The sequence below is a fragment of the Anas acuta genome, chromosome 12 (genome assembly GCF_963932015.1).
Source record: "Anas acuta chromosome 12, bAnaAcu1.1, whole genome shotgun sequence".
Lineage (NCBI taxonomy): Eukaryota > Metazoa > Chordata > Aves > Anseriformes > Anatidae > Anas > Anas acuta.
Genome location: NC_088990.1, coordinates 10,405,646 through 10,419,611, shown reverse-complemented (window position 1 = coordinate 10,419,611; position 13,966 = coordinate 10,405,646). Strand labels below are relative to the sequence as shown.

Below are 13,966 nucleotides of genomic sequence, written 5' to 3'. Positions count from 1 at the left end.
TCCTCTATCAAGCAAAAGAAAACAGAGCCTTATACCCTTGAGTACAGAAATGTGACTAATGAAATATTTCTAACATTTTATTTGCAGAGATATGTAGAAAATTCCAATATAATGGCCTGTTACAATGAGTTAATTCAGCTGGAATTTGGAGAGGTGCGGGCACAATTCAAACTAAGGTAATTTTACCAAAAACGTCATCAGCAAAAATTTCCAGTTCAGCCATATCCTTACAAGAGCATTCATTTTACTGAACTGTAGATAATTATAGAATGTCAGTTAGCTAAAGAAAATATGTTAATCCTTAAAGTACAACTTTATTTAGTATGGAATTATAATAGTTTATTAGCATATGCAGTAAGAATTATGAGGATTAAAGCTAATCAGATGTCATTTTTTTGTCTCTAGGGCTTGTAATTCATTATTCACAGCATTAGAGAAAAGTCAAGAAGCCATTGAGATCACAAGTGAAGACCATGTAATACAGGTTTGTTCCAGTTATTTTTATAAGTACAGAAAATTGCTCTGCGGGCTGATGGTATTTTATTTCATTCATGTTTCTATTTATTCTTTTTTATGGTGCAAGAATCCAACCTCACTTAATGGTTCTAATCAGGTTGGAGTGAGTTTAGCTGTAGAATAGAATTTTCTCCATTTAAAATATCTTGCATAAATCAAGTAAATTTTAAGGGACGGTTGTTTCTGAAAAAATAAGAGTTTGCTGTTTTTTTTATATATATATCATGAATGAATGCAGCTGCTAACTTGCATACATTCTTTCCCCAAAAATATTGTATGTTAATCTGATGCTTTTGAAAAGCAGACCAAATTGTTTAACTATTTAAATAAAGGTAGAAAACAAGTTTTGTTTTATTTATTTATTTTCATAGATCTGATGCTGTTTGTTGAGTCAGGATTCTTGGACCAACTGTTTTTGAATGTAATCATTGCTTAAAAGTGGAAGAGTTTGTGCTTAGGTCTGCAGTCCTGAGAAACATCATCTTTATAAGGGAGTTAGTTCCACTATGACAGCTGTGAGGAGTGGTTTTATTAGCAGTAAAGAGCTTGAGTCCAAGCCTCTGGGAGTTACAGTGCGCATATAAATTGTACCTACCCTCTTGACCCAAATCTCAACAATGGCAATTTTACTGAAGGATGTGTTTTCTACATCCCTTTTACAAAGAAAACAGAACATATCCTTAAGTTGTTTGGAAATACGCTTTTTCAGACCAAATTTTGTCACTTTATAGACAGAATATAAAAGAACTGACATGTGCAAGAGTTCTGGAGCTCCAGCAGGCAGGGCTTTCTTCCATAATAGGCTAGAGGAGAAATGCGAGGAGCAGAGGGCATCCAGTAGCACCCTTTCTATATCTGTCACATCAAAACATTGAACGCTGTGAGGTGTTCAGATCCTGTTATTACGGGACCTGTGTCTGCAGCTCAGCTAGTGAGAGTCATGAAGGTGTGGGCTATATAGATATCAGTTCTGAGTTTTATTGAGCAAGGGCCAGAAAACAACAGTGAAATGCAGCATTCAGCTGAGAGGGAAAGTTGCTTTCTCAGACTGCACTTCTTCCAGTCAGTTTGGCTGAGCTTTGCCTGGGCAGGGGAGTGATGGTGGTTGGCTCTTGCACACAAGAAGGCGAAGAATTTGTCAATGGATAAGTTTAATGTTTCTATGGTATCCCACCATCTAATTTGTGAATTTTAAGAATGCTGAAGTAGGTTTGAGTTTTTTAGGTTTGAGAACTGAAAAAGCTAATTTTTCAGGGTTTTATGTTGTCTGTCAAAACAATGGGTGTATAATACTCAGCTGGTTCCATATTTTCCCTCTGCTCACATGTACACACTCTGCATGACTGTTCTAGTATGGACATTCATGTTTTTCTCCACAAATAAAAATCATTCAGATATATCTTTCAGGAACAATGCATACCGAGATTTATTTCAGGCTAGGAAAGCGACACCTAAGTGTAGCAAATAGACAAAAAGGGATTCTATTGTGTTTTAAGTATTCTGTTGAATGTTGGTTTGTTTTTATTTCACAGTACGTCAATCCTGCATTTGAAACAGTGATGGGCTATCAAATAGGTGAATTAATAGGAAAGGAATTAACAGAAGTGCCTATAAATGAAAAAAAAGCCGATTTCCTAGATACTATTAATTCCTGCATAAAGATAGGAAAGGTGAGTAATAACATTGTGTTGCTTCTCACTTGCTATTTGTAAAAGTTACTGTTGTCCAGGGATGACACATGACATAACCTGTATCTTCATAGCCCAATATAGCATTTGCAGCTTGATTACTCAAGCAAGACAAGGAAGTGAAAAATGCTCATTTATAAGGGCTTCTTTTTCTTTAATTGTTTGGAAGAGCTACATGTTTTATGAAAATTATTGACTTGCTGTGTTTATTTATAATATATGCTGCATATAGCAAAAGATGTAGGCATACCAAAGAAAATTGGGCTAAAACCACATGTTATCCAGAAAGATGCAAATGAGAAAAGAATCATGTCTAGGTTTTTTAACATGAAATGTGGAAGCTGATCTGCAACTTCAGAATGTGAAAGTATCAGAAAAGACATTTTCAATATCACTTGATAATGATAGGTGGTGTCGACTGCCAATACTTTTTATCCCCTTATGACATGGGAGCTGTCTAATAGATTTCAATTAGAAATGTTTGTTGCACCAAGAAAGTACGTGAGAAAGTGCAGCTGGCTTCAAGGGAGGTCACTAGAGAGAGGCTTCGCCATTTGCCTGGTAGCTCCACAATGTTCCCTTGGGACTGTTGTGACAGTGTGAGGAGCATCTAGGAGCTTTCATCTGTTTTGACAATGAGCTCTAAATGCTTCTGGTGTCATTGAACATGTCTTCTGTAGGGACCGTGGAGGTAACAGAAAGACTGGGGAACTGGTGTGTTTGTAGATGCATCATGGTCCACGCTCAGACCTGAGTCAGGATAACTAATTGGGTCATGCTGACTGGGTGCTGGGAAGCACCTTGCTATTGACACAGCGCAGGGAGATGCTAAAATGAATCATGGCACTCGTGTATCCAGGCAGTGATGCAAAAGCACCAATGCAAAGTTGTGATGAGTCATACTGTGTACTTAACGCAAGCATTCGTTATCAAAACCTGTGCTCTGGATGCAGATTGAATGTACATCTCAACTAGAATGTGTAACTCATTTCTGTGTGTATTGGTCTTTTGGGAGAAATCCAAGCAATAGACAGTAGCTTGGATTTTGGTACTTTGTACCTGTGTTGCCTGACCAGAATTATTTCAGTAAATGCTTGTAATACAAAACTGATGTAATGAGGAAGTATATATTATTAAGTTATAATTCAAACACATTAGATATGTCAGGCTTTAAAACCACAACATCAATTCTCAAGATATGAAGTGATTAAATTCTTAATATTTTAGTGTGCTGATAAAAATGTCTTAAATAATGGAAACATATTTCATTCTATGAATGATAGAAATCTAACCCTGGTCTATCTCTTTCCTTGCAACATATTTCACTCTTGACTCTAGGATTTCCAACTGTGATGGCTAATGAAATACTACTTATTAAAACCTGTCTGTCTGGAACAGCTTAAACTGTTTTAAGTGGATATGTTCTGTTTGCATGTTTTTGTATTTCCCTTTGGAACGTTTTGTAGTATGCAATTTATGTAGCCTCACATCTACATATTAATAGAAAAATGTATTACAAATCAAATTATTACAGGAAGTACTTGGAAGTAGAGCTTGACTGGGCGGAACAACTTTTGAAATACTGCAGTCCTTTGAAGGTGCTTTAGTTTGACATGATTTGTGACAAGGTGTTACAGCATTTTCAGCAATGCCTAAATTTTGTCTGGATTGTTCTGATTTGGTCTGTGTGTTGTTTTCAGGCTTGTGATTACTTTGTATCCTAAATTTAAGTCTGCTTCTGGTTACAATAAACTATATATTGGTTACCATAGGTCACAGCATACTAATAAAGCCAGCTGTGTCCTGTGATATTCTCATCTCAACTTTTTTTTGCTTGTTTTTGATTAAACATGGTACTGTAACATAAATAATAGAAAGTAAGAAGTGCTGATCCTTAGAAAAACTAAGCTGTAGAAAATCTACATTTAGTCTTTACATGGAATTTGGAAGATGAACTCTTGCAGCATTTCCCTTCTTGTGCTGACAAACATCATGCTGTGAGCAAGTTCAGTGTATCCAAACAAGAGCTGAGAGACATTATACACAAATTGCTAATTGCACGATGCATAGGGATTTGTGGGTCAGGATGTTGTCTCCCTTAGTGAGAAAAAAAAAAAAAAAAAGAAAAAGTGGAAGTTCATTTTTTGTTACTATAACTGGCTATAATTTGCAAGAAGCCAATGTTATTGAAAGGCATTTTCACATATCCATACTTGAGTTAAAAAAAAAAGTTGTTCTTTTTCATCCTTTTATGATTCAAAATACATCCATTAAGATGAAATGTGCAGGTCTGTTTCTGACTAGAGTTCTCTCTTCCTCTGATCTCTGCAGTTTGACACAAAGATCTTTAACTCAGTTTCACTTTTTCTAAAGTGAGGTAGATAGCTGTCAGTAAATCAGACATGGCATGCAATTCCTCTCACTCCTTGGGAATGATGTGCAAGATAGCTGTCTTTACAGGAGGAGTGGGGGAGTCGTCAAGCTCTGTGAAAAAGGTCTGTGGCAATTCCTTCCTAACTCAGAGTTATGCTCTGTGCAATTGTTTTTATGACACCTTGTGTTTAATTTAGTTTGTTCTGTTTTCGACAAGGAGCTTGCTGAACATTGCTGTCTAGTGTGAGAAACCCCAAACTGAAATGGAAAGCTGAATTAGGGAATTACTTGTTATGAATGAATGAATTATTTTGGTGGATAGATGCGCATGAGGGCCTTCTGAATGAAGTCTTAAATCACAGCATTGATTTTTAGAGTACTGTATAAAGGGTGAAACTGTTGTTTTCTTACTATGTATGGTTTTCACTTTGCATTTGAGCCTAGCCTGACAGGCTGTGCAGAAATGACTGATGACTGTATTTGTGTGGCAGTACCATAGCCATAAAATGACTTGACTGACAGCACGTCTTGTGAAGCAGCTCCTCTCTGTTGGATTGCTGACAGAGGCTCTGTGAGAGCATATGGTGTTCTTAAAATATGTTTAAGTAACATCCCTGTGAGAACTTTACATACCAGCAGGAGCTTGGCTTGGGCCTCCTATTTTTTGGAATTCTGCTGACCTTTTCCCTCTCACATTCCCTGCCACAGTTTCACAGGTTTTAGACATTCACAAGTTGAAAAATCTATCTGTTGACTATGAAGAGCACATTGGTGAATAACTCGAACCTATTTTGAAAAGCATGCACTTCCAGTGCGAGAATTATCCAATCTGTCCCTTATGACTTTGTGCATATTCTGGCTTTATTACCTGGGTTAGAGATCGATCGTTCATCTCTGCCTCATCCTGGTTGTCAAGAAGCTATTGATATGCATGCTTGTAATTATGAGAGCGTGGAATTTTGTGATGTTTGATTTATCTTCATTTGTATTCCTCATGCAGCTCACAGGAGAAGATATTATGTCTGCTTCCTAATTTGTTATTCACAGTGCTTTTCTCTGACAGCTCCTTGGAAAAGCCTTTCATATTTTCTTCTGCACAGCCTGTCATCATGCAGCTCTCTGCAGGCAGGAGTCTTTATTTGTTGGCTCAATTAGCATAGATGCAAAACTCTTCTCTCTGTACCTGGGCTCTGGCCTGCTCGATTGTGAGATCTGTCAGTCCAGCGTAAATAAGTATGTATCAGGTGCCTCATGAAAGTATTTTCACATACATGGGTAAGATCTGAACTAAAGCCTGTTGAGCTCAACTGAGGGACAGCAACTGGCATGGGTAGTTTGCATTAAGTGAATATGCATTATGGGATTCATTAATTATTAATCATTTGGTATTTAGTAGATGCCCAGATCAAAATCTGCAGCTTTTAAAAAAAAAAAAACACACAACAACAGCAACTACTCAAGGGATGGAAATGCATAGGGAAGACTGTAAGCCTTGTCAGTGGCCAGGTTACAAGAAACTGGCACAGCTGGAAGGTTTCAGATTGCTGTGTTTGTTGCCAGAAATGAGCAGAGGAGACCCAGGCTTCACAAACTTGTTTTCCCTGAAATGTCCTAAATAGCCCTGTGAGGGGCAATTCTTGTCTGCGCACCACATGTGAGGGGAGGCCTGGGGAGGTCAGTCGGTGCTGGATTGCATATCTTTGCTGTGGCATTTGTAGCACAGTTTGAGAAGCAGCAGTGTGATGTCTTGAGGGCATTTGGAGGGAATGACAGAGGTAAGGAGGAGATGGGTTTGTTGGAGCTGCCTTCAGCTCCACCTGTGTGTGGGCATGGGAGCTCTGCTGCTTCACAGCGCGGTGTGGGCTCTGCTGCTGGCGGCTTGTTCGGGGCTGGGTGGTGGACCATGATGGTGCCTTCTGGCTTTATAATCTTCAAATAACAGAAGTGATTGTTATAACAATATTTCACTTAAAAGCATGCCTTGAACAAGGGAGAAAGGTCACTTTCTGAGCCTCATTTGAAAGAAAAGATGAGGATTTGGAAAAATTTACATTCTGCACTAGAAAGAAAATTCTCATTTACAGAGGAAAAATGACTTCTTACAGCAAAATGAAAAATTCCTTTCCACCTCTTTTTTCTTTTTCCATTTATGAGTTTTATCCCCCCAACAAAACAAAACAAAACAAAACAATGATACTGTCAGTGACAATCTGATACTGCAAAAATTTTCTACTTCAGTGTTATCCTGAGACCAAAGAGCTTTTAGAGGGGAGGTCAGCAGATGGAAGGCAGAATCCAGTAGCTGTTCTAAGCTCTCTTTTGCTTAAAAAAAGAAAAAAAAAAAACACCACAGGATAAATCTCTGACGTGGTTTGAGACTGAACAGACAGTGTGGAAAGTAAACACATTAGGGTACCGAAGCACTCTAAGTTATAGATATATCTCATGTTAACGAGTGATGTGACTTCTCTGCTAGACCATCAGTCTTCTTGGTAAAGGTGACCCCAACATGCTCTGGGATTTCAGAAAAAAAATGGTGTGTATGTCTTCAGACTTAGAAATGCCACCTGTTAAAATGCCAGAGATCAAAATCCAGTGCCCTTCCACGTGTTGGTGTGTTTGTTAGACTTAGAAGGATGATCACCATATGTAAGAGTAACGAAGTATGCTCAGATTTTCTGCTACTGTTTGAAAAAAGGAGTTAAATTATGCTGTATGCAAGGATTGTTTGGAACTTAAATTGCTTAATTTTATAAATAAAATGCCAGGGTATCAGGAAGGCATTTCTGAGGAATTCTGTAGTAACTTCAGATCGGATTGAAATAACATCTGAACCAACATCATCTTCATCAAATTGCTTCTTATTGTCACACATTTCTCTGATATATTCTTTGCCTTTGTGGGTGAACCCTTAGGTTTTGTACTTCACAACAGTTTTCAGTGGAAAAAGGTATGAAGCTATAGCTTCTCTTCCTGTTTTATCTCACTTCTCCAAGTTGCCAAATGAAGGAGAATATGTAGAAGAACATATTTGGTTTGATGATTGCATCTTGAACTTCCTTTTGCTTGAATTCCTTTTTCAGGAATGGCAAGGAATGTACTATGCGAAAAAGAAAAACGGAGATAGCATACAGCAAAATGTGAAGATATTACCTGTTGTCGGACAGGGAGGGTAAGTATGAATGCTAAAGCCATGATTTAGGTGTGAATCAAGGTTCAGTTCAGAATTCAGTTACTGTCAGCAGGCGTTGGAATATCTATCCCAGTATGAAGGAAACTTATGCAAAGAAGGGAGCATCAGACCTCTGTATTTAATTCCTTGGGTTAAAATCACCTTTCCATGTTGTGTACAAGAAATGTGAAATTCTCCCAATTCTCCCTAGAAAGGAGCCAGAGATCCAGATGTGCTCACTTGTGACTCTTTCTGTGTATTGTGTGGGGAGCACCAGAACCTACATCCTGTTCTACTGTTCACCTGTAGCATGTCCCTCACGTACTCATGGCCGTTGTCAGGTGTCTTTCTGTGATGAGGTTACTGGGTGCTTTGATCCTGGTCCAAATTCAAGCATGTCTTGGTCCCCAGGTAAAGCATTTTGGAGCATGCAGGTATATGTTAGTTGTTGGTACGTTTGTGATGAGTACATCTGTATGATATTGGGAAAGAAAGTGGATCAAATCACATGCAGTAGCAGTATAAAAATCCCTTTAAGGCAACACAGACATTAATTAAAAGCACTGTGCATTATCTCCAGACTTGGCTGAGACACTTCTTTAGGAAGTTGTGTCAATGTGAAGGAGAGGCCACATGCAGCTTCTTCATGCAGTTACTTCCTTTAAAAGAAAAAAGAAAAGTGTTTTAGGTTGATTTCATCCCTTGGAAGTAATTCATGTTCTCTAGTCTACATCAATAGCGTGAAGATATTTCCAGCTTATTATGCCAAACTTGTAAAACTAATATATTCTGTGTACATTGTTACTTAAGGAGAAATCTAAGCTCATTTGAAACTGGCTTAGAAAGTTTCCTGTTAAAAAAAAAATTTAGTTTTCAGATTGATTGCCCTGTCCCTAAATCCTATAGAAGCTTTCAGTTGTTGGACTGCAGTGTTGGATATTTTTTCAGTTATATCATACCTGAAGCATCCTACAGTTGCCTGAAAGAAGCTAGGGGGGGCATGGAGAAAGAGGAAGGAAAAATCTTTGCAAAGGATGTTTCCATTTTGTATTCCCTGTCACCTGCAGCAGAACTGTGGGTTGGTTTTGGTCTTTTTTCCATACCTAGCCTTCCTGCCAGAACAGGATTTGTCTTACATTAATTTGTTGCTATTACCCATTTTGTGTATCAGCACTGAATTAGAGCTGAGGTTTGGATGGGAATTAACACGCTGTTTTTTGCCTGCAGAAAGATTAGACACTATGTGTCAATTAGTAGACTGTGCAATGACAACAATAAGGTAAGTGAAAATGGTGATACGCTTGCTTTAGTTTGAGCCCTAAATACTACAAAATAATGGAAAAGTTCTGACTAACTGGATTTCTCATACTGATTTGTAGGCGGAGAAGACATGTGAACGTGTTCAGGCTGAATCTCAGACAGGTATGACACATCTCTTCTGTCATAATAAGTGGAAAATGTACCTGGGGAAAGAAAGAAGCCAGTTGCTAGAATATGACTGAAAACCACAGCTGCACAGGGTAGTCCAAGTCCGAGCAGTATTATTTAGCTAAGGACAGTCTGAACAGTACTATTTAGCTAGCAATAAACTGGGAATCCATCTCAAAAGGCAGCAAAATAAATACAAACTCTCTCTACCTGCCACATTGGTCTTAGAAATGCTATAAAACAACCCCAAAATGCTATAAACCCAGAAATGATATAAAGCAACTCAAAAATGCAATAAGAGGGGCCGGGTTGGTGTTGTGGTATTGCTGGATTTGGTGTCATGTTTCAGTTGTAGGTAGTGGATCTCTGTGGCAAAATTAAAGATAGCAAAGTTGCTGTCTAGTCAGCATGTTGCTATAGTTGGTCTATAGCTTGCAGCATGTCTGCTTGGATTGCTTTTAACTGTCCTGTGGAGTATTTCCATCGGGAAGGAAATAAGTATCACCACCACTACTGTTCATCCTCATCCCACGTATCAACACTGCAGTTACGACATCTTTCGCATCTGTGCCATGAGTACTTCTTAATTGTAGTGTTTGGTAGGACAGGTTGTATCTGTTGGAGTCTGTCAGGGATCTGGAATGCATTGCCTAGTTTACTAGTGTGTATTGTACTTTGGGACAATTCTTTTGGCAGTTATCACTTGAGTGAACTCGTCGGGTGTGTTGCATAAGTTGTATTCACAAGTACACTTACATTGTGTCAAGAGAGGAACTTTTCCCTCTGGTAGATACATTCTGCAAAAACATTTTGTCATGTCTTGTCAGAATGCATGACTGGGACAATGACAATGTAATTGGGCAAGAGTTTAAAAATGAGTTTTCATTGTCCTTCATCCGTTGGAGCATTCTGCTAAATATCACTCAGCTGCTGTGAGGCTTTCTCTGAGTTTTATCATACATCAAGGTTCCTTTATCATACATCTTAGGCAGAGCTTATGTCCTCATATAATTTTCTCTACAGATATTCAGACTTCCAGACACAAAGACAGGAGGAAAGGATCACTAGATGTCAGATCTACAACATCAAGAGGGAGTGATGGTACGTTAAACAAGCAGATTTTTTTTATTTCTACATATATTCAATTTTTTATGTGCATGCACGAATAGACATACAAATACAGATAAGTATATATGTGTATATACATATACTAAAAAAAACAGCAAGTCATTCGCCTGTGAACAACAGCCCCATTTTCTTGAACCACTGAAGAATGGAAGGCTATCATCTATCATCCTGCATGGAAGACCTTAGGAGATTCAATAGCAGTACTTTCAACTACAAATCGCAGACTCTAAACCTAACAAATTACTGCATTTCTTACCTCTTCTCTCGATAAATATATGATGTGAATTTTCTTACGAGTTTTGTTTTCTTGTCACTGTTTTGTGCTGTATTTCATCATAGCACCCCGACCTTGATAGATGAATCACATATTGAAAACTTTTCCTGATACTTGCATGGCTCTGCTAAAGCATGGATCATTACAGTCTAGGGAGCATGCACTAGTGAAACATGGGAGGAGGTCTGTGGCAATGAGTATACTATCATGCCCCAGTATGACAAGAATAGCATTGATTCTTTTTGGAAATAGGTGTTCAGTATGAAGTAACAGAGATCTGTCTGTATTTTATAGGAACACAACATAATTATATAGAAAAATCCCTTTTGGGCCTTTTCTCTACAAAACCAGAATTGCTAACTGAAATAAAACTTTTTCTTTTTCTTTTTTATTTTTCAATAAATGAGGGGCCAGAACTTCTGCTATTTTAATTTGGCATAGCTTTCTTCACTTCATAAGAGCTTCACTGATTTACCTCAGCATGGTAGCTGACTCATTATGACTTGTCATGTTGAACCAGTCAGAAAAAGTATTTGTATCTTATAATAACCTAAATGCAATTGTTACCTACATGTGCCTGCCAGTTTACGCACACACACATCCGTATAGTCTTTTAACTCAGTATTTCCTTAAATATTTTAATCAGTTCAAATACAAAAACAAAGCAATGATTTTGCCAGGCTGTTACAGCTACTTATCTCTTATCTGGATAGCAATGGTTCAGCAGGCATCTTTTTGCACCTGTGTGTCCTGAGCATAACAAGCATGTGTATGCATTTTACAGTAGATCACTTGTGAAGGGCACAGCAGGGTAAGCAGTTCACAAAATGAATCTAGATTTCTTGGCTGAAACCTGTCCTGCCATGTCACTGGATTCAGGATACTAATTCTGCTTTGTTTCCCATGCAGGCAGCTCACAAAGGAGGCACTCTTCTATGGCCAGGATACATTCCATGACTATTGAAGCACCTATTACCAAGGTAATGTGCAACTGTTGCTGGCTACTGTCAGTTGTGCTGTACTGGAATACCACAACCCAAGGCTCCAACAAAGCGTCTAGACTGAGGAGCAAGGCAGTGTTGGCCTCCAGTGTAACTTCTTCCCCCCTTCTACCAGACCACTGATGGAGCTCCAAAAAACAGATGCTTTGAACTGAGTCCTCCCAAGGCTGTGTAGCAGAGTGCCCTCCCTGTGGCCAGCCACAGCATGATCTTTTTGAAGGATTCTTGCCTTTGTGGAGGAGGAGACTGGAGTTCCTCCTTCTTACTTACGCATTATAAACTGCCTTCTGAAACCATTCAAGGATTTGTCAAAAATCACCTCTTCTATAAAGTGGCAGAGGCAAATGGAACAAGGTTACACTGAATCCATTCAGAGTCATTTGGGGGCTGTGCCTTGAACAGGAAAGTATTAATAAGGCTGCTGTCTTTAAGGCTGTTATCTTGTTCCTAAAGGTAATCGTAAATGTCAGTGTTTTGTTAACATCCCTTTCACTTTTATTCCCCACATGTGGATTAAAGTTTTAGATCTGATTTAATTGCTGTGAGTTTTTCGTAATAATTGATGAGAGTGTTGGTTCTTTCTTAAATTACTTCTAAATTCAAATTGTCTGATGTTAAACTAGGTAATAAACATCATCAATGCTGCACAAGAAAGCAGTCCAATGCCAGTTGCAGAAGCTTTAGACCGAGTTTTGGAGATATTAAGAACCACTGAATTGTACTCTCCACAACTGGGAACAAAAGATGAGGATCCACATACAAGCGACCTTGTTGGAGGGTTGATGACAGTAAGTATATACTGCTACAAACGGCTATTGATGTTTTGCTGCCTGATGTTCCTGGTTACCTGATCTTTATTATCTGGCAGATGCTTTGCCTAAAAATGCCAAATTTTCATGAAAAACTGCTCACTTCTTTTTGTGTTTTCTTCCCACCCCTTTTATTAATGTAGCTCTAGAATAAAAATGACCAGTCCCTTTCAAGCATAAGTTTCACTAGAAGTGGGAAGTAAAAACACTTTTTTCCAAGGTGTATCATTTTAGAAATACATAGATGGGAGAGGAAGAAGGAAAGACAGCTAGACATGTATATTTATTAATTAAGATTAGAATGGACTGTATAAAAAGTATATAAATAAGAAGTATGGGTTTACAGAAGAATGGAAAATACTTTTGAGTTGCTATTTCTTAGATTATATTCGAATATTTAGAGACTCAGAAAGATCAGTGCTTCGAGCTAAGAACACTAACGTTCACGTGAAAACAAAATCATGCTCCACAGAACTCATAATTTAAATAAATAAGGCAAAAAAAAGGACTGGAGGAGGCAGCATATATTATTACGTTATCTAGAAAGGAACAGGGATATTAGAAAAAGAAGCATTGTACCCAAAATTGAACAAAGGGCATGAAGCAAAGCAAAGAATTGAACTCAAACCTTCAGAGTCTGGAGTGTGGCCCTCCTGATGATAACTAGATGAACTTGGTTGAATGTTACCTGTGCCTCCAGGATATGTGTTCCCATTAGTCTGTAGATTGCATATAAAAGGCTACCTCAGGAAAAAAAGAAGACAGTGTGTTGGGTGCAAAAGGCTCACAAAATGCAAGCTTGTCAGAGATGTCTCTGGGCTATTACAATTTCATGCTCACAACAACTTTGCAGTATCCATTAAAGTCTTGAAACAGTTTAAATATATTGTTGCCTTGTACAATAATATAGCAAATGTCTAATCAGGAGAAACATATGTGAGACTTCAAGAATTCCAGAGGATCAGAATGGTTCCTACAGGCTTGAATTTACTAGCACAGGAAACAAAATATATCTTTACATTAACCATAAAAATATTGTTGGAATGGCAATGTATTAGAGTCTCAAAGTGAATCTTTTCTCCTGCTGCTGTCCATAAACTTAGCTGGGTACTCCTTTTTGTAGCTTGTGTGTTCTTTACATACATTTGTATTCTGCTTGTAATTCAGTCCATGGTCCCAGAACATGCAGGTAACAAAATTACAAAATACAAAATCCTTCCTGAATATAAAACAAAGGCTATTTTATGGAGCAATTGAAAAGCTGAAAAAACCCATTTCAGGGTATATGGTATATGCTGAGTTTTAAAATGATCTGGGAGAAATATTTTTTCCAGCAAAGGGAACCAGAATCTTATTATTCCATTTCATGTTCAGAAGCTATATCTGAGTTGTAGGGAACAAGCAGTAGGTTATTGGATTTGAACTCTTACACAGAATTCATGATGGGAAGGGCATTTGGAGTTCAAAGATGGATTTTCCGGATACAATTACACCTACTATTTCAACTCCTAAAAAAATAATCTTTGATTCTAAAGGATTCACAGCATCTGGTGTACCAAATCCTTGTTTCATAGCAG

General features: G+C 38.0%; 1 protein-coding gene across 9 annotated transcripts in view; it reads left to right on the top strand.

The window, feature by feature from the left end:
• Nucleotides 1-13,966, top strand: part of LOC137863315 (high affinity cAMP-specific and IBMX-insensitive 3',5'-cyclic phosphodiesterase 8A-like) — a 175,041-nt gene that overhangs the window by 133,069 nt on the left and 28,006 nt on the right. For all 9 annotated transcript variants that reach the window (XM_068696363.1, XM_068696362.1, XM_068696364.1 and 6 more), the window contains 9 exons: nucleotides 88-176; nucleotides 406-484; nucleotides 2,049-2,186; nucleotides 7,661-7,749; nucleotides 8,977-9,028; nucleotides 9,129-9,171; nucleotides 10,201-10,278; nucleotides 11,489-11,559; nucleotides 12,204-12,368. In XM_068696363.1, coding sequence (XP_068552464.1) covers nucleotides 88-176; nucleotides 406-484; nucleotides 2,049-2,186; nucleotides 7,661-7,749; nucleotides 8,977-9,028; nucleotides 9,129-9,171; nucleotides 10,201-10,278; nucleotides 11,489-11,559; nucleotides 12,204-12,368 — 804 coding nt within the window. The remainder of the gene's footprint in view (nucleotides 1-87; nucleotides 177-405; nucleotides 485-2,048; nucleotides 2,187-7,660; nucleotides 7,750-8,976; nucleotides 9,029-9,128; nucleotides 9,172-10,200; nucleotides 10,279-11,488; nucleotides 11,560-12,203; nucleotides 12,369-13,966) is intronic.